Source organism: Heteronotia binoei, chromosome 6 (genome assembly GCF_032191835.1).
Source record: "Heteronotia binoei isolate CCM8104 ecotype False Entrance Well chromosome 6, APGP_CSIRO_Hbin_v1, whole genome shotgun sequence".
NCBI lineage: Eukaryota > Metazoa > Chordata > Lepidosauria > Squamata > Gekkonidae > Heteronotia > Heteronotia binoei.
In genome coordinates, this window is record NC_083228.1 from 63149273 (window position 1) to 63173492 (window position 24220).

General features: G+C 45.0%; 1 protein-coding gene across 1 annotated transcript in view; it reads left to right on the plus strand.

Annotated features, from left to right (window-relative positions):
• Window positions 1-24220, plus strand: part of AFAP1L2 (actin filament associated protein 1 like 2) — a 144405-nt gene that overhangs the window by 116080 nt on the left and 4105 nt on the right. Inside the window, exons 8-18 of the mRNA XM_060242668.1 lie at window positions 7779-7984; window positions 11641-11820; window positions 13616-13705; window positions 14527-14611; window positions 16685-16789; window positions 17775-17986; window positions 19115-19260; window positions 20870-20981; window positions 23058-23297; window positions 23390-23558; window positions 23976-24140. Coding sequence (XP_060098651.1) covers window positions 7779-7984; window positions 11641-11820; window positions 13616-13705; window positions 14527-14611; window positions 16685-16789; window positions 17775-17986; window positions 19115-19260; window positions 20870-20981; window positions 23058-23297; window positions 23390-23558; window positions 23976-24140 — 1710 coding nt within the window. The remainder of the gene's footprint in view (window positions 1-7778; window positions 7985-11640; window positions 11821-13615; window positions 13706-14526; window positions 14612-16684; window positions 16790-17774; window positions 17987-19114; window positions 19261-20869; window positions 20982-23057; window positions 23298-23389; window positions 23559-23975; window positions 24141-24220) is intronic.

The following is a 24220-nucleotide window of genomic DNA, read 5'->3' on the forward strand; positions in this document are numbered from 1 at the left end:
TTATCACTGGTCTGTGCAATCCCCAGACTCCTTCATGCCGCCAGTTCAAACAACCCGCTCCTCTCTCTTCAATTCTCAGTTTTCCACCCCCCACACCAATACCTGTATGCTACAATGGGGAAAACCTAGCAGGTTATCCAGAAGAAGAAGAGCAGGAAAAGGGTTGCTTAAGACTTATGTTCCCTTGGTTGATTCATCATTATCATCTTTGCCGTTTGACACTCAGGAAAAGAGACTGATTCATGAGCAGCTTTTGGCAGATAACAGCTTGCATTCCCTCTGCAGGTTTTTTCTTTTCTAGTGGGGTATCTAAAACCAATACAAAACATTTGATAGCATCTCAGGAATGTGTTGAAAGCAAGAAACAAAGCAGGGTGTGTCTACAGAATGGAAGTCTTTGATGATCCTATTGAAAACAACAGTTTGGATAAGAAGCTGAATAAGCTAAGGTCTGTTATTGGAGATGAAAGAAGCAGATAGCTCCCAAAATTAACAAACATGAACTATACAATTACTGTATTTTGTAGGTCAGCAGTTTCTCCTTTCAAGATCTGTTGGCAGTTTAAAGATATTTCCAATTTACAAACTTGGACCTTTTAAGGGTCCTTTTTGTATGAGAATATTATTAATTTGGGGCATGTTCATTGCCAAGAAGCAAATGTGTGTTTAATCCACAGAAGAAGAGATTGTTTTTATACCTTGCTTTTTTCTATCCTAAGGATCAAAGCAGCTTACAATTGCCTTCCCTTCCTCTCCCCACAACAGTCAGCTTGTGAGGTAGGTGAGGCAGAGAGAGTTCTGAAAGAACTGTGACTGGCCCAAGGCAACCCAGTAGGCTTCATGTGGAGGAGTGGAATCAAACCTGGTTCTGCAGATTAGAATCTGCCACTCTTAACCACTATACCATGCTGGCTGAATTTTCCACCAGTCATCCAATTTATTTTATTTTACTTTTTTGCTGCCAAATAGTAGCAGTTTTATTACAACCCATAGGGTTTGGATTTTTTGTTTTTTTAAATTCAGTGTTCACATTGAAAACTTTGCCGCTGGACCTTTTTGTGCAGCATCACTACTGTGTGACAGAACCCTTAATGTGGTTTTTGGCCGTATCCTGTGAGCCAAAGTTCCAAGGATATCAATTGACTTCCCAGAGTATACAGGACCCAGTAAGCACTGAGGCAAAGGGGGGCTAAAATTTCTTTCTCTGTCATGGGTACTTTACTGCCCCCTGGATGCCACAAGCACTCTCATATTGTTATTTTGTTAGCTTTCATTTTTTAAATTTGCTTATGTTTTTATCTTTCTAAATGCGAAAATGAAACAGTTAGTTTAATAGACCCCATGTATTTTACTTTCAGTCATGATGCCCCTCACCCCAAAACAAACAAATTTCTAACAAGAGTATTAACCCTTTGTATTGCAGTAAGAGTTTCTTTATAGCAGCTGAACTTGGTTTTTATTAATTAGCTGTGCAGCAGTATTGCAAACAAGATATGAAGAAAATAAAATTACTTACGTACATTTATATAATTTTGTCAGTGCTAAAAGCCAAGGTCAAAATTGTTCCTCTTTCAAGATAAATGATCCTTGATATTAGTTTCACACATTTGAATAAGCTAATAAAAACATAACATTTGATATGATAGTTTGTAGTCTGTATTTGGCTTGTGAATGCTGATGAAAGTCAGGTGAGCAACACAAGATAAGTAAAGATGGGCAACCTTTATTGGACCAGCTTTCAAGCCATCCTTGTCTTCTGGGCCTCATGTCAGAACTTGAAGAACTTCAGACGATTCCCAAACTCATTACAAAGTATAGGATCTTTATTGAGAACTATAGTGCTGGAGGTACGAGATAACAGTAATGCCAGTGCTGGCATTTGGTTACATTTTATGCAGTCAGAAGAGATACCATAAAGTCATCTTTCACACGGATTGCAGACAAGTGTCTCCTTCCCAGGCTCTGTTATCAGAAGGGAGGATGCTCTCCTGCTGTGAAGGCCAAGCGGCCTGGCTTCAAAAGGCCACCTGCAGATGTGGACCCTAGGCTATCGGTTACCCTTCAGTGATCACAGAATATTGCCAGGCCCTGGGATCTTGTGTTAGTTGTTTATATAGCATAGCATGGGTTAGTATCAGGTTACAGCATGGAGTTGGTCTGGCTAACAGCACATAGGAAAGTTACAAGTTCTGACATACTGCCCCCCCTAAGCTCTTCGCCTTGGGCTTGTGTGGGTACAGTAGGTGGAATTTCTTGAGCAATTGCGGGGCGGATACGTCTTTGGCTTTGACCCATTCGTCACAGCTCGGGGGGAAGTATTTCCACCTAATAAGGTAGTACAACACCCCTCGTCTGACCATGGAGTCCAGGATCTCCTGCACCTCATGGTGGCTCTGGCCCTTCACTCGAGTAGGAGGTGGCTCTGGAGGGCGAGGGTGCCAAGATGTAGCTCCAGGATCTTTGCGAAGAAGGCTGCAATGAAAAACAGGGTGGATCTTACTCAGTAACTTGGGTAGCTCTAATTCTACGGTTACCTTGTTGATTACTCTTTTGATCTTAAAGGGACCAAGGTATTTGGAGGTTAACTTGCAACACCCTTGAGGCAGAGGGAGGTTTTTGGTCGATAAGAACACCGTTTCCCCCTCTTTGAGCTCCCATTGGGGGGAGTGCTTTTTGTCAAAATGGCGTTTGTACTCCTCCTTCGCTTCCTCCAGGTTTTCTTGTATCACCTTCCAACCCTCGCGCACCTCCTCCCACCACTGTTGGCAGGACGTTGGTTCGGGGGACCCTGCTGGGAGAGGGAGATGCGGGAAGGGCTTCCCTTCGTAACCATTAACTATCTGGAAGGGGGAGGTTTTTGTGGAGCTATGTAGGCTGTTGTTGTACCCATATTCTACGAAGGCTAGTAGCTCGACCCAGTTTGTCTGTTGGTAGTTGACATAGCAGTGGAGATACTGCTCCAGAAGTCCGTTCACCCTCTCCGTCTGTCTGGGGGTGGTAGGCAGAGCTAAGTCCCTGCTCGATGCCTGCAATTTTACAAAACTCCCGCCAGAAGTTGGCAACAAACTGCGGCCCGCGGTCACTAATGACCTTGTCCGGAAATGAGTGAAGGCGGACCACGTGGTTAAAGAATAGTTGAGCCAGCTTCTTAGCCGTGGGGAGTTTTTTGCACGGGATGAAGTGGGCTTGTTTTGAGAACGTGTCCACGACCACCAATATGACGGTTTTCCCTTGGGAGGGCGGTAGCTCTACTATAAAGTCCATAGAGACGGCCGCCCAGGGTCTGGCCGCCGTGGGGAGGGGGACCAAGTGACCCGGCGGTTTCCCCCCCCTGCGTTTGGCCATGATGCAAGTGGGGCAAGAGATGACGAATTCCGACACGTCTCTTTTTAGCTTGGGCCACCAAAATTGTCTACTCACTAAATTCAGTGTTTTTACGTAACCGAAATGCCCGGCTATGCGACTGGAGTGGCACTGTTCCAGCACGTTTTTCCTCAGGCTTTTGGGTACGTAAATCTTGCCGTCGCGGAGCCAAAGCCCCACCTCCCCTTTCTCGAGCCCTTCGGGCCGCTCATCCCCTTCCGCCTCTGCTTCCACTGCGAAGCGCTCTTTTTGTTGGGGCTCGGGGCTCCTGTTTGTTTCCCTGAGCGGGTGGTGACTCCTCTGGCTACTACTGAGGGGGGAATGAGGGAGTCTATCACTTCTTCCTTTTGACTGTCATGCTGGGGCATGCGAGATAATGCGTCGGCTAAAAAGTTTTTGGTGCCGGGAATGTGTTTCAGCACGAAGTCGAATTTGGCGAAAATACCCGCCCAGCGAACCTGTTTTGCAGTCAGTTTTCGGCAGCCGGTCAGGGCTTCTAGGTTTTTGTGGTCAGTCCAGATTTCGAAGGGGACACGGGCTCCCTCTAACCACGACCGCCATGTTTTTAGGGCAAACGTGGCTGCGAATGCTTCCTTGTCCCACACCGACCAATTTCTCTGTTCATTAGAAAACTTGTGCGAAATGTAGGCACACGGTCGGAGCCCCCCCGCTTCATCTTTCTGCATCAGTATGGCCCCCACCGTGACGTCGGAGGCATCGCATTGCACCACGAAGGGTTTTAATTCATTGGGGTGGGCTAGGACAGGTTCGGATGTAAATAACCTCTTGAGCTCATCGAACACCCGTTGGCATTCGGGCGACCACGTTAGGCGTGCGCCTGGTTTCTTTGCTTCCTCCCCCCTCCCTTTTGTCTTTAGGAGCTCGGTGAGTGGGAGCATGACCTGGGCGAAGCCCTTGATAAATCCGCGGTAGAAATTTGCGAACCCGATGAAAGATTGGAGCTGCCGTCGGGTTCGGGGCGGCTCCCAGTCTAACACCGCTTGGATCTTGGCAGGGTCCATGGCCAGTCCCTCCCCCGAGACCCTGAAACCTAGATAGTCTAGTTCCGTTTTGTGGAACTCACATTTGGACAGTTTAGCATACAGTTTGTTTTGATACAAGGTGGTCAACACTTTTCTCACTAACGGTACATGCGATTCAAGGTCTTTCGAGTAAATAATGATGTCATCCAGGTACACCACCACCCCCTTGTACAGGTATTCTCTCAACACTTCATTTATAAAGTTCATGAACACCCCCGGCGCCCCTCTAGTCCAAAAGGCATTACTAAGTACTCAAACTGTCCCATGGGCGTGTTGAACACCGTTTTCCACTCATCACCCTCCTTGATCCGCACGCGGAAGTACGTGTCGCGGAGGTCGAGTTTGGTAAACACCTTGCCCTCGGCCACGGTGCTCAACAGGTCCTTTATCAGGGGGATCGGGTAGGCATTGGACATAGAAATCCCGTTTATCCCACGAAAATCTGTGCAAAGCCTCAAACTGCCATCCTTTTTCTTGCGGAATAGGACGGGGGCAGCGTGGGGGGCCGTGGCCGGCCTGATGAACCCCCACTTTAAGTTTTTGTCAATAAACTTTTTTAGTTCCTCCTTCTCCGCCCAGCCCATCGAGTAGAGTTTAGCTTTTGGTAGTTCCTGCCCTGGTATCAGCTCGATGGCACAGTCGGTAGGGTGGTGGGGGGGTAGCTCGTCCGCCTCCCGCTCGCTAAAGGCCTTTTTTAGGTCTCGGTACTCCATCGGGATCGCCCCCACCTCCTCCATAGTAAGGCACAGTCTTTCGTTTTGGGGTGGTGCTTTGGGGCCCCAGTCGGTTCTCCAGTGGTGGTGCTCGCATCGCCAGTCAGGGAAGCGCACAATTTGTTCTTCCCACCGTATGTCCGGCTGATGCCTTGCTAGCCACCCCGCCCCCACCACCACGTCGAAAGAGGATGAGGGTGCTATAACAAAGGTCTCTATCCCCCAGTGGTCCTCCGTCCCCATAGGGGTCACTTGGGTCTCTTGGGTGCACGGTTCCCCTTTCATCGCCGACCCGTCCATCTGCTCGAATTGGATCGGGTGGGGTAGGGGGGATCGTTTAAGGCCCAGCGCCTCAACCAGGCGCGGGGTGATAATGTCCCGTGTGCACCCGGAGTCTATCAGGGCGCGGGTGTGCATGAAGCGTTTTAGGCTAGGATTCAGTAAAGTCACCGCCATGACAATAGCCCCCCGGTAGTTCTCACCGTTACTGGTGCCAGTGTCTCCCGGACCTGCTTTGCGGCACCGATTAAAGCAGGTCGTTGTCGTTTTCCGCCGGCTCTGTGTCCCAGGACTCCTCGCTCGACTCCTCAATGGTGGTAACATCCTCGTCAATTGCCATGGAAGCGGCGACGGTGCCCCGACTGGGCTCCTTGGCGCGGCCCCCCCTTTCTTCGGGGTGCCCGTGGATGGCTTGGGCTGGGTGGGGGTCGGTGTCTGCTTCACGGGGCAGTTGGCGGCCAGGTGCCCGGGGTCGCCGCACCTGAAGCACTTCCTGCTGGCTGCAACAGGGGTGGAGGTCGTGGGGGACCGCTTCCCTTCGGTCTTGCCGGCGGCGAGGCCCGATTTCCCCCCTTTCTTGCTCAGTTGTTGCTGGCGGCGCATCCCGACATGCTGCAAGTTGGTCTCCAGTTCTCCCGCCAGCTGGATCCATCCCACCAAGGTGTCGGGTCGCCCTTGGCTGTAGCACCGGTCGAGGATGTTCGCGTTCAGCCCGTTTTTGAACGCTGTGTACTTCATCACCTCGCTCCATCCCCTCGCTGCCGCGCAGTGCCCCATGAACTCGGTGGCGTATTCGTGGGTCGTGTGGTTCCCTTGCTCGATTCTCTGTAGGGCCTCGATGGCTTTCTCCTCTCGTAGGGGGTCCCCATACTGGCGCAGCATGGCTTCGAGGAAGTCGGCCACCGTGGCTAACTCGGGTTTGCGCCCGGCGTACAACCCCACGTACCATTTTCGCATGGCCCCCTTCAACCTGGATGCGATGTGGTCCACCCGACTCGCCTCCGTGGGGTAGCTTGCTCCCCAGTGGGTGAAGAAATTGTTGCACTGGATGGTGAAGTATTCCACTTCGTCTCCGTCCCCATCGAACGTGATCTTCAATTCTCGGGTCCCCCCCCTTCCGCTCCCGCCGGGGCGGCCGGCGCTGCTGGTGGCGGCCCCACGGGAACTGGGGCTGCCGGGGCGGCTAGAGCTCCTGGGCCCGCCGGGGCGGGTGGCACCGCGGGGGGTCCCGGTGCTACGGGGGCGGCGGGCGGTGGTACCAGCGGGGCGATAGGTGGTGGCACCGCTGGGCCCCCCCCTCCTCCGTCACCAGGTCCAACCGGTACTGGTGGCGCCGGGGCTGGCGGTGGCGCCGCAGGGGCTGCGGGTAAGGCCCCCTGCAGGGCGTGGATCTGGTTGCGGATTGCGCCCAGGTTCTGCTGCATTTCTTCGGCCATCTGCACCCGGGACATGTGGACTTGGTCGTGGATGTCTTTCACCCAGCCGAACAGCTCGTTGCGTAGGGCCCGGATCGGGTCCCCGCCTCCGTAGCCGGCGCCGGGGCCTTCTTCTCTGTCGGCGTCCTTTTCGCCTCCCCCCCGCGCCGGTGGCGAGGGCCCGGTACCTCAGGTCTGCGGCATCCATTGCAGCCGTGGATTTTCTCGGGCTCCAACTCCGCAAGGGGAAGGCGTCCGTAGAAAAATGAGCGGGGTCTTTGATCTTGCGTCTCACTGCATTCACCCCCGGGTCTAGTGGCCTCTCCTCTGGGGGAGTGTTGGGTTCTCCGTTGTCTGGAGCCTTTGCTGCCATCCAGCCAGGTTGCCAGTTCGGATAAATCCCAAAAAGAAGATTACTGTTATAATGTCAGAACTTGAAGAACTTCAGACGATTCCCAAACTCGTTACAAAGTATAGGATCTTTATTGAGAACTATAGTGCTGGAGGTACGAGATAACAGTAATGCCAGTGCTGGCATTTGGTTACATTTTATGCAGTCAGAAGAGATACCATAAAGTCATCTTTCACACAGATTGCAGACAAGTGTCTCCTTCCCAGGCTCTGTTATCAGAAGGGAGGATGCTCTCCTGCTGTGAAGGCCAAGCGGCCTGGCTTCAAAAGGCCACCTGCAGATGTGGACCCTAGGCTATCGGTTACCCTTCAGTGATCACAGAATATTGCCAGGCCCTGGGATCTTGTGTTAGTTGTTTATACAGCATAGCATGGGTTAGTATCAGGTTACAGCATGGAGTTGGTCTGGCTAACAGCACATAGGAAAGTTACAAGTTCTGACACCTCACTGGTCATGCTTGCTAATGTAATGTTCCCCAGCTTGCCTAAAGGATCATGGAAGAATCAAAAGTATGTTGTCACTCAGCAGTGGGTTTTCTCTCCCATGATTGCAGATGATGGAGACGTGGTCAGCAGCTCTTATGAATCCTATGATGAGGAAGAGAGCAGTAAGGGCAAGTCAGCTCCACACCAGTGGCCTTCCACTGAAGCTTCTATTGAACTCATGAAAGATGCCCGGATCTGTGCTTTCCTATGGCGGAAGAAATGGCTGGGACAGTGGGCCAAGCAGCTGTGCGTCATTAAAGACAACAGGCTGTTGGTATGTAAGTGCTTTATGGGGGTTGGATATTCTGAAATAAGGTATTTCCTCAAAGCCAAACTCTTGACAGAATATCAGCACTTCAAAATTCTGCATGTTAACATGACCAAGTAGCATTTAGGAGCACTATAGAAAAACTGTTGTAGTTAGAAAGGCTTGCATTTGAGCAGAGGAATTTGCACACTGATAATTTGATTTTGTGCTCACTGGTGTACCTGGCCTTTTTGGTGCCAAAGGCACATAATTTTTTAACATCTCCCTCTTATTTTTCCCATCAGGTCACAGCTGACTTGTGACAATAAGGTTCAGGGCAGGGGGCTGGAAGCCCAGCTGCACCAGTGCAATGTACAGTGCCCAGCAAACTCAGTACCATTGTGGCAATGTCAGCTGATGCCAAACACAGAATCACAACCCAAGCAAGAGGGGGTGCTGGAAGCCCAGCAGAACCTGATATAAATATATCCTGTCACCAAGAAGGATAGGCATTAGAAGGTATTGTTCCACAGAAAACTGTGGGCTGTTGTGTTTCCCAGCCCAATTAAGAAACACACGGAGAGATCCTGAAAGGAAAGAAATAACTGAAAAGTTTTATTAATAAGAAAATAATGTACCAGTACTGGTAGGGAGATATCTGAGCCCACAAGGCACAAAAAGACCTCAGGACATCCCAGCTCTCCGCTGAAACAAAGGATTACCAAAGGTTTTATACCTTTGATGACATAGGCATACATTAAGCACATTAAACATTCAAACAAACATTATTGGATACAAAATAAGGCCTCTTGGTTTTGGCACCTTTCCACTGGCAGATCTTAATTTGGGGTGGGTTTGGTGAAATCAGATCTTGTTTACTCATCCAGGAGCAGGGCCAGCCCTCCCGCTAGGCAAACTAGGCAGTTGCCTAGGGCGCCGAGAGGCGGGGAGGCAGCAAATTGGGCTCTCACCCCCCCCTCCGGTGCCCCAGGCAAGTGCTTAGCTTGCCTCCCTCCCCCCTTCCCACTGCCACTGCCGCTGCTAGCCCTCTCTGGGCTGCCACCACCCACCCCCCGGCCCGCTCCACCCCCCGCGGCACTCTGCTGGCCTACCCGATGCAGCTAAAAGCAGCAGCGCCCCGCTTGCTCGCTCCTTTCCCCCTGCTTGCTGCTGGCTAAAAGCAGGCGTGAGCTGTGAAACTGGCAAAGCTTACCTTTAGCCGATGGCGAGCAGGCGAAGGGAGAGAGCGAGCAGGGTGCCGCCACTTTTAGCTGTGTCGGGCAAGCCAACGGAGTGCCGGAGGGGGCCGGGGGATGGGCGGGATGCCACGGGGGGGGGGGCAAGCAGGGGGCAGGCCCCAGGGCATCAGGCCAGCCCTGTCCAGGAGAGATGCTCTAGAAGGGGCAATAAAGCATTCTGATATCCTGTTTTCCTGGCCATTTGGTGATGCTCTCACCCAGCCCTCAGCCTTAAACCAGGCCCTTTCCTATTGGAATGTAGATTGATGCACATCAATGTCCTATAAGGATGTTTTCCCATGTTCTCTGAATCTCTAAATTGCCCTGTTTCCCAGGAAAGATATCATCTTTATTGCGTTGCTAAGAGGCCACAGCACCTTTTGTTAACTGTGGAATACACTTTCAGCTCCTTCAGTCAGGGTAAGATTGGAAACAAAATGCTTTCTTAAGAGGGCCTATTTATCTAAGCATTCTATCCTATACAGCCTTTACTGTTCTACCCACATGCACTGCTACTTATTCTGTTAATACAAATCAGATTGTCATAGCTGATCTATAGGTGGTGATAGGAAATATCAGAATGAAATATTAGAATGTGCTGGATCCGTATCTCAGTCTTGAGCCAAAGAAGTGAAAATAAAGGGTGTGTGCGTAAAAATTAGATGAAGAGAGACAGAAATGAATTAGAAATGTGTGAAAAGGGGAGATAAATTAAGAAAGGGAAAAGTCATTTTATCTTGCTGCAACACCCTAACTACTGCTTTGCAAGACCTGGATGCAAGGAAAGAAAGAGAGAAAGGTTAGACTTTTGGAGAAAATGACCTGTAGGTTGGCAATTACTGTAGCAGCTATCAGCATGTTGGCTCTGTTGTTGTTAAGCAAGTTTGCTTCAGTCTTGAAGAAAAGGAAGTCTAGTCGGATCCTAGCATGCTTTTTGCTATGCTCAGACTTTCCTAGACCCCTAGTGGCTGCAGCAAGAGCTGCATTATAAAAATAGAAGAAAATCAGAGTCCAATGGCACCTTTAAGACCAACACAGTTTTATTTAAGGTATGATCTTTTGCGTGCAAGCATATTTCTTCAGATATGATGAAATGGAAAAAAACCATTCAAACCTATGGACCGGGCTGAAAAGCAAATCAGCATATAACATGATGAAAACATTTCTAGACAAAACAGGAAGAAGCCAAGTGTACAAGGTCAACAGCTGTATGGATCCAATTAAGGGGAACAACAGTTGAAGCAATAAATATGTCAAAATAGGAGACGTGTGTAAGAGAATCTTTCCTAATTGTGGGAAGTTAACTGAGATTCTTTACAATGCCCTATTTGTCTCCCCTCAAGCATGAAGGTAACAAACAGGGTTTTTTAAAAGTTGGGATGGGATGCAGTATATTTCAAGTTTCATTGCATTACAGTACAATCACCATATGTTGTTCTAAGTATTATACCAATATATTGTTCTTTAAAGGTGTTACATTAAAAAAAGATAATATTCCTATATATTATATTGCATTACAAACAGTATTCCATTATATTATTCAGAGAGAGAGAGGAGAATGCATAAAAATACAAAGAACATATAGTTCTTCTTGGTGAGAATGAGTTTAGCATATGTAATGAGAAAAGAAACCAATAAGTCCTGGGGAGGGGTTTGTTCTGAGTGTTGTATTAACTTGCAATTCAGCAATTTCCTTTTCCATGTTGTTCCTAAAGTTCCTTTGTAATAAAATAGCTGCTTTGAGGTCACCCATTGAATGTTCTGGGAGGTTAAAATGTTCTCCTACACTACAGGTTTTTCTTAGTCTTGTGATTCCTGATGTCAGATTTGTGCCCATTTTTCCTTTGACGTAGGGTTTGTCCTGTTTGCCCTATGTAGAGAACGGAAGGACATTATTGGCACACCATTGTTGGCATTTAGTGGTAGATAGATAGATAAATGACAGACAGGTAGATAGATAGATAGATAGATAGATAGATAGATAGATAGATAGATAGATAGATAGATAGATAGATAGATAGACAGACAGACAGACAGACAGACAGACAGAGAGGGGGGGAGAAAAAGAGAGAGTGTTTGTGTTTCAAAGAATTTCACTCAGCAGCTCTTCCATCAAGCTATACACTGCAGAATATTTTATTTTTCTATAGTGGTGCCAATAAATACTGCTTGGTCACCCATATCAACCATCTGGGCACTGACTGTGAAATCAGCTAACAATCTCCTCTTCAGCCATGGGTGGTTGGTTTTAATTTCCTCTTGCTACTTTACAACTTATATGTTTAAAACATAAATAATTACTAATGAACCCTTGGCTATTATGATACATTTTTGAAAAGACATTGTTTTCTTATTTGAATATTAAAATTACCACCCAAAAGAATGAAAATAGAACCGCCAGGAGTATCAAGTAAAATAAAGCTACTTTATTCCTTCTTCTCCAAGTGCTACAAGACGTCCAAGGACCACAACCCCCAGCTGGATGTTAATTTGGTGGGCTGCAGCGTCATCCACAAGGAGAAGAATGTGAGGAAGCAGGAACACAAGCTGAAGATCATCCCAATGAATGCAGATGTCATTGTGCTGGGCTTGCAGAGTAAGGACCAAGCAGAACAGTGGTTCAGGGTGAGTGGGCTGGTCTTACGGAATTTCATGGGCCTGCAGTCAAGCCATGCCAGCATATGGTATCTGGTTCTGACTTCAGTCTCCTGTTGTTCAGAAATTTTTAGTACAAAGCATGTTTTTAGTCCATATGGCTATGAAGAGACATATGGGCTGTTTGTGGTGAAACCTGAGAAGCCCAGGGAAAAGTAAATTAGGAATGAGCAAAGGGTGGCACTACTGTGCTCTGTTTAGTCCCCACCTTCCCCTTCACAGGAGCAAGCCCTTCAGGAAATGTATACTCTGAATACATTACTTTTCCTACTTGGAAAGTAATGCACGATCGTGTGCTGAGGGGTGTCCCTCAACCATCGTTTTTCACTCTCTGGTGCTTTCTTAAGCAGCACCATAAAAGACTCTTCTTGATACCCAGAAGGGTCCTTCACCTCTTTTTACAGCATCTCCTTCTGGTGAAGCTTTCTACACTTGACAGTAGAAATACAGCACACCTACACTATACTATACTTTCTATACCTCTCTCAGTGCGGATTTAAAATGTTCATCTATATTGCATACCACCATCACTTCTGTCTTGCTTTGCATTATCTTAAATCGTCTACGCCAGGGGTGGGGAACCTTTTTTCTGCCAAGGGCCATATGGATATTTATAATATCATTTGTGGGCCATAACAAATTATCAACTTAAAAAACAGTGCTCCGCCAAGGGAGAATGATTCAGGCCAGCAAAATTAATGCAAATAATTATTTTTCTATTTGAAGTCATGTGGGGAGAGCCTAATCTGGCGCACGCACACACACACGGCCCGCCACCCTAGGCAAATGCAGGAACTCAGTAGCATATTAGACCTAATATTAGCATATTAGGTCACACACTCATTAGCATATTAGGCCACATCATCTGGGATAATCAAGTACAAACTGAACTGTGACAGTAACTTTTCCAGGCCCTGCAGCAATTCTGGCCAGCCAGCCAGGCCCCAGGGAGGCTGCCACACAGTATATCTGGGCCCTGTGATCCCTGCCTGGCCCTGGGGAGGCTTCTGCACAGTGCAGCTGGGCCCTACAATCCTCGCTGGCCAGCCAGGCCCCAGAGAGGCTGCCACATGGCTTGGTTCGGTCCAGCAATCGCTGAGGGCCACACCAAGTGATCTCGAGGGCCGCATACGGCCCTTGGGATGGAGGTTCCCCACCTCTTGTCTACACTAATTTTCATGAATTGGCACCGAAAGTGGTTTCATCCCAGAGTTGCTCCTCAGTTTACAAGAGTACTTTGAACAGGAGTTTTCTGCAGGCAGATTAAGTGCTCATAAAATCAGAATCAAACCTGAATGTAGAAACAGAGTATGTTTCATCTCCACTGATCTTCTTTAGCAACTGGCTTAGTGCTCACTTGAATTTTGTAACTAGTGTGAAAGCACAGTCGCAGTGCTTCTGATTTTAAATATGGACACTTTTAAATAAGTTTTAAAAAGTTAAAGTTTATACTAAGTAATCTATGTTGTTGGAAAGATACTCCTAGGCCCAGGGCCATAGCCAGCGGTGGGGGGGCATAGGAGTGGTGCCCCCAATAGCTGCAGCACCCCCACCCAATGTTCCTTTTCACTGAAAGAGAAGATTAGGGAAGATTGGATGGTGGTGCTGTAGATTCTATAGGAGGCAAGCACTCAGCTTCTTTGCAGGTGAATTTTAGAAGAGGCTTTACAGGAATTGAGCTGCATATCTGTTACCTGCAGTCCTTGCAGTGCAGAACGAACCCCCAAGTCTCTGCTTACAAGTTAACTCTTTGTTTTCCCCACAGGTAATCCAAGAGACAAGCGGTCTCTATCCTGATGGGCTGTGTGATGGAAACCAGTATATTCCAGACTCCCAGCGGCTTAGTTATCCAAAAGTATGTCTAATCTGTTAAGAGGTGATTTTGAAAGAGAAAAGTTTCACTTACAATCTTTTGTTGCCTCATGTTATTTTAATTTTTGAAAACCATTCTGGTTATACAAGGAACTCCCAGGAAAACAGGAAAATGGTTGAAACTTGCATGTGAAGAGAACCCAACCCTTGTTTGTTGAAAGAAGTACAACTGGAACAGTGAGAGGCTGCCTTTGCATTCTTTGTTATCAACACTTCTTGTGGAACTGCTTATTTTTTCAATAAGTGTGTTTGAAATTAAAATTTGGATTTTTTTGACAAAACTGGCAAATTTAACCATTAAAATACAAATGAAAGATTTATATGAACAAGATTTTTGAAAGAGAAGCATTTTGGATATCCTTCTAGATGTAAAATAAAATCACACAAGTGAAATCTTTGTTGATAGATTCCCCCCCCCCCGGCTTATTTCCTTAGTGTAGGACCAGAAAGTGTGTGTGTGTGGGGGGGGGGAGATTCTTGCATAGGCCTGTTCCAAATAATTAATTCTTAATATTTCAAATCATAAATAGTAATAAGGAATACATAATTCTTCACATGTTAAATATTGAAATATTTGTATATATTGGTGATTCTATACATTTTGGTTATGATGTTTTTTTGGTATTTTGACCTCAGCAGTCATTCACACAGAGACACCCTCCCCCCATCCTCTCCTGAACTAATCAGGGCAAATGTAAATGGGACTTTCCTGTAGAATATGCTATGAAGATTAGGTTTCTGCCTATGTTTTGGTGCTAGTGTAGCTTTGGTGCTGTGGATCTTATTCCTGCTTCCTGCCTGCAGGTAGAGTCATCTGAGAAACATTCGATAACATCAGAAACTGGAGGCAGCACTGATGGTCATTCAGAACTGCAAGAAATCAAAGATGGTAACAATACACTTCCATGAATGTTGAGTTAGGAGAAGAGGAAAGGGGGATTAGGGAAAAGGTTCTCTGCAGTTTACTTAGCACTGATTCAGTTAGTGCTTCTGCAATATGTTGATTTGCAATTATTTAAATAATATATGGTGGAACTATATAGCAACATTATATTATATGGATTTCTAACAAGGCTAATGAAATCAGAAATATGGGAGGGGAGTGCGTAGTCTCATATAATGACTGGGTAGGCTAGTAAACAACAGGCTTTGAAGGCTGACTGTGAGTTTAATGCCTCAGAACTATACAGTAATGTCTTCCTGGTTTGGTCAGCAGGAATATGGCATCTTAAATCAATAGCAGCAGGAATTTGCTCTTTTACTGTTCTGCTAAACACACCCCTTGAGTTCAGTGGGATTTGCAAGTAATGATTTTCAGGGACAGATCATTGGCCTGACTAAAAATATCACCCTGGAATTGGGTCTGCTTCTCCAACTGCTCCACACTTCTGATTGAATTCAGATGTGTGGTAAAATTCACACCGTTTGTCAGGATTACAGATGACTACAGGATTGTATTTGCCATGTGGTAAACAACCACATGATAAGCTGCCATTTATGTTTATTTAAAACACTTCTATACCACCTTCTCCCCAAATAAGGTACCCTGGGTAATGAACATCAAACATTAAAATCTTTATATGAACATATGAAGCTGCCTTATACTGAATCAGACCTTTGGTCCATCAAAGTCAGTATTGTCTTCTCAGACTGGCAGCGGCTCTCCAGGGTCTCAAGCTGAGGTTTTTCACACCTATTTGTCTGAACCCTTTTTTGGAGATGCCAGGGATTGAACCTGGGACCTTCTGCTTCCCAAGCAGATGCTCTACCACTGAGCCACAGTCCTTCCCCTTTCAACAGTATAAATATTTAAAACACAGTGTATAAAATAATTTGATAAAAATATAAATACGCACAGCACAAAAAACAGGAGGAGGAGGCCAATAACAGTTACTGAGGGCATGCCAAACAGAACAAGAGATAGAGCATCAGTCCCCCAGATCCACACTCTGAAAACCTGCTTTTGAGATACAATCAAAACCAACACAAAAAGGTGCCTCCTAATCTCAAACCTGAGAGGCAGTCCAGAAGGATACCATGATTGATGGTACTAGAAGTCACTAAGAGGTCCAAGATGATTAACAAGATTGCACTCCCCAATCCATCTCCCAGTGCAGGACATCCATCATGATGACCAAGGCCATTTCAGTCCCATAATCAGGTCTGAAACTAGATTGGAACAGATCCCAACAATCCACTTCATTCAGTGATCCCTGAAGTTGCCCAGACGCCACTTGCATAGTCACCTTGCTCAAGAATGTTACCTTTGAGACTTGATAATAGTTATTCAAATCTCCTGTGTCCAGAGTAGGCTTCTTTAGGAGTGGGTGCACCACTGCCTGCTTCAAGGCAGAAGTGGCCACACTCTCTTTCAGCAAGGCATATTTACAGTCTCCCAGACACATTTTACCAGCGCCACCCCCTGCAGATTTAAGCAACCAAGAGGGACAAGGGTTATACAAGCCAGGTAGTTTTACTCTGAGAATGAAAGTAAAATATGTTAAGCAGTTAATCTACCTCAAGTTTGTGCTAGGGAGGAGCTGAATTCCATCCACATACCATATGATTGCCCCTTAAAAGTATTTTCTGTGGCACTGAAGATCCAGGCATCTGAGGGCACCAGATAAGCTTAGGTATTAGTAATTACAGAATCACATTCTTAATTTCTGGAGGTAATTGCAGGGGTGCTGATAGTATAACTAGTACCTCCACATGAGATGTTTTTAAGGTGCCATGTTTGTTCAGAATTGATTCCAGTGATGCAAAAGTTCTTGCACTTATATATACTTGTACCGAACCACAATCTGGTAGACAGTCTGTGGTTCGTACAACTAAGCATGTAAAGTGGACTGTGATGGATATATTTGCTACAAATGGGGTCTTCTACACATTGTGAAGGTTGTGCTGGATGTTCATCAGTACAATTTGGTATATGACTCAGGATTCTCTTTATTTTGACTAGTTAAGAAGAAAGGCACATCTGGATTAAAGTTGAGTAACTTGATGAACCTTGGAAGAAAGAAATCATCATCATTGGATGGTCCAGAAAGGTCTCTGGATACTTGTAGTAAGTAACCAGGATGTGTGGAATCTTTATGCAACTGTTGGTAGTAATTGCTGCAACCAGCACAGGAGACTGACTTAGATGATGATCTAGGAGGCAGCCCATCATGACATGATATCCAAAGTGCTGAAATGAATTATTCTGCTTACATTTTCTTAGCATGAAATATTAGTGCCTCTAGCTTTCAGCGGGAAGGGCTCTAATAGAGACAATGAAAAGCTTTGACAAGATCCAGCATTTTGGGTTATAAATTGCTTTATTTCTTGCTCAGAATCTGTTTAGGAGTCACATTTTATCCAGATAGCCATAATTTGTTTTCATGTCTTAAACGGCTATATAGAATGCTGCTTAAGTTACAGTATGGTTTGCTTATGCATTAAGGAGTTCACTTTGTCAGATAGTACAGCACTTCCAGTGTACAAAGTGCTTTCCATATATTTCCTTGTAATCTTTATAACAGACTTGTAGGGTAGGCCAGAATTATTACCCCTGAAGAGCGAGTGGTATTCTGAGGGTGAGAGGGAGTAGCTTACAGTAGACCTTGCCTAACAAGTTTGCAACCAAAGTGTGATTTGAACTAGGGCTCTCTCTTGTTGCAGCCTGTATGCAATATGACGTACCATGTGCTGGTAGAAAAGAGAGTCCAGTAACACTTTAGAGACTAACAAAATTTGTGGTGGGGTATGAGCTTTTGTGAGTCACTGAAGTGAGCAGTGACTCATGAAAGCTCACACCCTTCCACAAATTTTGTTAGTCTTTAAAGTACTACTAGACTCTTGCTCTTTCCTACTGCTACAGACAGACTAACACAGTTACTTGTCTTGATCCGTCTATCTACCATGTGCTTGTGATCATGGAACTATCAGCATTAGTAACAGCTAGTGTAGGTCAGCTGCCCCTGTGGCTCAAAGAGAAGTGCCTTTATATCAGTGTTCAGGTTCCACTAGGAAGGAAGATGTTATCTAAGTGAGCACATAATTCTTTGCAGCATACCTGAATGTACTTGTGAACAGCCAGTGGAGATCTCGATGGTGCCACATTAAAGATGGACAGCTGTATTTCTACCAGGACAAGAACAGAAGCAAAACGGCTCAACAGCCTCTGACCCTGATAGGCTGTGACATTATCCCAGAACCAAGCCCAGACCATCTCTACTCTTTCCGTATCCTGCATAATGGGGAAGAACAGGCCATGTTAGAGGTTTGGCTTATCACTTTATTAAATAGCAACATTATGTTTGGTTGTTAGCGACAGCATTCCTCAGTGTGCCATACTAGATCACAGAAGACTAGAAGGGTCAATCCTGATGAGTAGCGTCTGGAAGCTGCCTGGGTGGCCTTAGACTCCCTTGGGTGTGTCATTCCTTCCAAGTCAGGTATCCTGCCACATTCCTCAGTGTTCAGGTGTGCTAGAAAATGATAACTACCATCTTTGTCATTAGGTTAGGTGCTCAGCTTGGTCAAAAGTGACAAATTCTAATCAGGGTTTTGTAAACTGTAACTTTACTCTCTGATCAGGGTCTTGGAAACTGAAATATTGCCTAAAATAAACAGGCATCTGGATTAAGCAGTGACAGTACAGTGTCCCATAATCTGAAAACTGGTACACAGATTGGTGTAACTTTGGTTTACAGCAGCTGAAAAGCTGACCCTACGTGACCAAGTAATTCACGTTGTTTTCTTTCTCTATTTATCTCTAATCTTGGGTTCTCTGAGTAGGAAGAGGAAAATGTGGCAAACTTCCGGCATTTTGTGGTGGGAGGAATTTTTGCAGCCAACAATAGGCTTTCAGTGACCGTCTGGCATTCTGAAGGTTGTTTTGTTTAGCAGATTGCTAAGGTTTGAGGGAACCAGAAGAGCTGCTTCATTCACAAAACAGTATCACTCTTCAGGTTTCACATTTTAAATCAGGCCATTATGACTGTTTTAATCACAATTTCTTTAATACTAATAGGAAGTTAAACTGACACCATCTACTGGTGAAGAAATGAAACCTCAAGCCTTTAATTGAAAAGCAGGGTAATCAAAAGTCAAGGCAACATAAAGCAAGTAGTGTATCTTTTTCAGGCAGCCAAACTGCCAGCTGTTGTTACAGGATAAATTCAGCCTTTAATATAGACATTTTGGAGAGAGTGGATATTTTAAAAGCTTCTTTAAAATGATAAATTATTTTTAAATGTTTTGTCTCATGGGATCTTAAACACTTCTTAAATTTGATTTCCTTTGTGTGTGGTGTTCTTAGCCTGGAACTTGTTTTCTAGAACTGAAAACTCATGGAAATTTGGCCTGTGGGTATAACAATGGATTTCTTCTTTTGGTTTCTTCATAGGCCAAGTCTTGTGAAGAAATGGGCCACTGGCTAGGCCTCCTTTTATCAGAATCTGGCTCAAAAACAGATCCTGAAGAACTGACCTATGACTATGTTGATGCTGACAGGGTATCCTGCATTGTGAGTGCTGCAAAGAATTCTTTCCTGTAAGTAGTGGCAGTGGCTAGGTGGACTTGGATTGGTTTTAAGGAGTTATGTTGATTCTGTAAAGGAGAGAAATAAGATGAATGGCTGGATTGTAATTGTAAGCAAAGGCAGCAGCAGGACGGCTCTGATATGTAAATAGTAGCTCTCCCCACATGATGAGTGTGCAAATGAGAACACACCAAAAGAGACTGCAGTGATTAAAATCAGCTTGATGTTGACCCTCTTGAATTATTTTTTGATGTAGGAATAGGGTCCAGCCAATATATGTGTACGTTTTTTTGACAATTGTAGCCTGGAGAAGAGTTCTGTGAAAAAATATGAAGAGTTACTTTGTGTTTTACAATTTCTTCACCAATACAATATCATTTATGTTGAGGCATAGGTTTCAATACCACCTGCCCCAAGCTCTCCCCAGCATACAAGTAACGTGATCATTACATATTATGCAAAGGTATATCAATTTTTGTATAATAATTAATTTTGTATATTAATTAATTTACACTATATTATATTTCTGTCATTGTTTAACCACCATGAGCCCTGTGAACTCAGGGAAGGGCAGTATATAAATTAAAATTATAAATAAATAAAACTAGAGTTTGTGCTCTCTGTGCCTGTTGGCTTCTAAAATTATGATCAACCTTCAATCAGCTCTAAATAATAAACCATACAAATGCAAAAGAATGCAAAATTCCAAGAGATTTGAATGAAAGCTGTCCATCAAAATTCAATTCATACAGGAATATATGCAATGTCTAGTTTTGGTAGTCTTTGAGGAGGCATTACTATAACATGGAGAACCTATTCCAAGCATTTTTCTATAAGCTGTGAGGGAGATACTAAATACTAAAATGAGCAGGCTCTGAGATCTTATGTTTGGATTGTATGAAGGGAGTTTCACAGAACTGTGAATATTTTGGAAGAGCTGGGAGAATGTGGCACCATACACAAGGGGGGGGGGGGGGGGTGACAGGAAGATGCATTTTATCACCTGCCCACTGGATATTTCTCACAGAGTTTCCCTTGACAAGCTAAGCTTTCAGCAGATAATATTCTCACTTGTTCAAAAACTTACCTACAAAACCTTGATGATGACAACCACATCTTTTTTTCTAAAAATAAAAGAAATTGAGGGTTTTTTTAAAAGGATAGCCTAAGTTGTTTTCAACAGAGTTTAGAGTCCTTGATGTAAATTCAAAACATAGATTCAGAGCACATATAACCCTATTCATGATGACAGTTAAGAGCTAAAGACCATCTAACAGTTAATGCCTTGCCTTCTACAGGAGATGGTTAACAGGTGCCTCTGTCTTAGAGCAGGAGAACAGACTTAATGTTTCTGGTAGTGACTTAACATTTTTTCAGAAACTGCTGTGGTAACTTTAAGGAAAGGATAAGAAAGCAGCCATGGAAGAGAAGGAAAGAGCTACTTTTAATTGCTTGGAGAGTGACTGGTTACTACTGAGTGACCATCTTATCCACCCCACCTTATCCCTTCCAATGGCAGAGAGTGCATTCATGCTCTTACAGGTGTGTGGCCTCAGACTATGTTATCATCTATCAGCATCTAGCACCCATTGAAGGCACATCTGCTCTCATTCTTTCCAGTTTGATGCAGAGGAAGTACTCCGAGCCCAACACCTATATTGATAACCTGCCAAAGGGAAAAGAGGATCAAGAGGAACTCTATGATGATGTAGATGTTCCAGAGGCATCAGTGGTATGTAGTTGCAATGAAGAGTATTCTATTTTCCAGGAATTGGAAGGTGTGGAGAATGTTTCAAAGAATAAATTATCCTAATGCTGCTGGTAATATAGATCTGATTCGCCTCCTGAGATTTTAACACAACGTGGTTGGAATGCAAAGCTGCAGTGGAAATTCCATTCTACTCTATGTTTGAGTCCAGTGTTGGATGGCCTCCTTCCTGTGCTGAATTACTAAAAGGCATCTGATCAGCTGGTTTGGGGCAAATTATGGTAAAAAGCACTCTCGTTGTAAATATTGGAGGCTGTTGGTAGAAGAAGATGATGATATTGGATTTATACCTGCCCTACATTCTGAATCTCAGTCCCAGAGCAGTCACAATGATTTGATTTATTAGATTTATATCACGCCCTCCCCGCTGAAGCAGGCTCAGGGCAGTTCACAACCAGTAAAAGCAATACATGACAGCAGAACAATTAATTAAACATATTAAACAATTCATCAATAAAACAATTTAAACAATTTAACAGTTTAGTGCTAATATCATTTGATTTCTGATGGACAATCTCCATAACCTTCTCCCACCCCCCTCCCCCAACAGATATCCTGTGAGGTAGGTGGGGCTGAGACAACAGCTGCCCTTTCAAGGAAAACTCCTACTAGAGCTATGGCTGACCCAAGGCCATTCCAGCAGCTACAAGTGGAGGAGTAGGGAATCAAACCCGGTTCTCTCAGATAAGAGTCCGCGCGCTTAACCACTACACCAAACAGGCTCTCAAACTGGTACAGTTCACCTTTAGTTTGGGCTAGATTTGACTTTAAAAATAGTTGCAAACACACTACACTTATTTAGGTTTATTCATAGTTTGACAGAATCTATGATCTTTTGGTCCCTTACTAAGGAGTGAGTCTCCATGAATTCAGGCAGTGGTGGTCTAACCAATGGCCAACAGGGGCAGCTGCCCCAGGCTCAATTGCCCATTACCTCATCACACATACAAAGAGCATGTTCCTGCCACCACTTGCAACCAGTGTTCCCTCTAAGCTGAGTTTGTGTGAGCTAGCTCACAGTTTTTTAGTCTTCAGCTCAAACATTTTAGTCTTCGTTCAGGAAAAATGGCCTGAGAACAAACTAATTTATTCAGTAGCTCACAACTTTAATACCAGTAGCTCACAAAGAAAAACTTTTGCCCACAAGACTTCATAGCTTAGAGGAATTATTGCTTACAACTGCCCTGTCTTGAATTGGCAGCTGGCTTCTGGTGGCAGCAGTAGCTCCTGTCCACCTTGCAAAGAATAAGAACCACTCCTACCAGTGGTGGTGGGGGGGCACGGGGGGGGAGTTGTCAGGCAGTGACAGTGATTCTGAGGCTCTATCCTGTATTTTTGTCCAGGGCCCCAGGATCACTAAGACTGCCCTTGAGTTCAGGAGGACTTACTTATGGGTAGATGTAGGAAAATTCAGATAATAAGCATTAGAATGACTTGATCGTTTATTATTCATCTTCTAGTATGGGCATTGGTAAAAATAATGGCTTTTCAGTAGAATAATGACCCATTATAGGGATTTGGTCTTTGTGCTGTCAAGGTCCAAAGTCCATTGCTGATTTCTACTATATTATCATCCCCATGGACAAAATGGCCAATGATAACAGATTACATTGCAACAAAGAACAAGATGTGAAATAATAGGGGGAGGTGGATCCTTATGCAGAAGGCTTGCTTAGTAACAGGTTGACAAAGTCTTACTTTCTATGGGAGGGCAGGCCAGCCAGGAGGAGTTCAGTCCATGAAGACCCTTAAGATTAACTTGGAGTTTGCATTGGCAAGAGATAGCTTTCCAGAAGAGAGCTCATTCTTTATTTTTAAAAATGCCAGAAATTTGTTTTGTATCTTCAGTATAGGCAACAATGAAAGAATTTAATTGTGTAGTAGGAGCCATCAATTCATCTCTAAGTGCCTTTTAATAATAGTAATACTCATTCCTAATACAGCAGTGCTTTATTTTTACCTTCATGATTGTCATATGAGGGCTTCTCTCCTTATTGGATGAGCAATTGCTTATAATAGGATGCATTTAATCTTGCACAGGAGGAAATACCCCCAATTGAAAGCAAGGGGGAAGGGGAACAAGACAGAGTCTACCTCGACCTGACTCCTGTTAAATCCTTCCTCCACTGTGCTGGCAAGAAGCATGCTCAGGTGTCCCCTTCAGCATCCCCTTCTTTACAAAGAGCTGCAGTTAATAACTCAACAGACTCTGCCAGAGACTCACCCACAAATCATAAAGAAGCAGATGTGAGCAGAAGGTCACTGGAAATTCCAGACCAGGTACTGCACAGAAGGATACAGACTACCTTTGATCCATTCCCTGGGGTGCTTAACTGTTAAGCACTCTTTTCTCTTGCTTTCCCATCTGATAGAGACATCAAGACATAGAGGAGCTACTGCCTCTGCGGACACCCACAGTGAAAATCCAAACACAGCAGCAGCAAATTGCCTTTCCTCAGAGTGGCCCTGAGATCAAGGACACCACAACAATTGTGACTGCCCCCAAAGAGAAAATGGACCGGTCCAAGGTTGTTAATACAGGTGGGTCTGCTTACTGCAAGAAGATATATTTATCCAAGAGCTATACGAGGATGGCATTTATGGCATGGCCTATATCTGTTGTCACTGCTTTCACAACCCATCTTAGAGCAGAATGGCAGTGTATTTCAGCTGTCATGCTGTGGAAAGGAACCCCATGCTTGAAAGCCATCCATCACTGCAGAGCACAAGCAGAAGCCCAGGTTTAGTTCCTAGTATTTCCAGTTAAAGGGTCTCAGATAGCAAATGCTGGGAAATATCTTTCTCTCCCTGAGACTGCCTGGCCAGCAGCTGCCAGCCAGAGTAGATGATACTGAGCCAGATGGGTTTGGAGAAAGCAGCTTGCTGTGTTGAAGGTTCATGCAGTTCTGGTGTACACCTCAATGAACTGCCACATTCTGCTTTTGCAACTATTTGTAGCACCTGTAGAGACCAAACTAGGCAAGAACAGGACAGAGGCCGAGGTGAAGCGGTACTCAGAAGAGAAAGAACGCCTGGAGAAGGAGAAAGAAGAAATCCGCTCTCAGCTAGCTCAGCTTCGGAAGGAGAAAAGGGAACTGAAAGAGATGCTGATTAGCTGCACAGGTAAATTCATTGCCTTTCATTTCTGTTCAGCATGTTGCCTGCAAGAGTCCACAGAGAAAGGATGTTCTTAACATGATGTG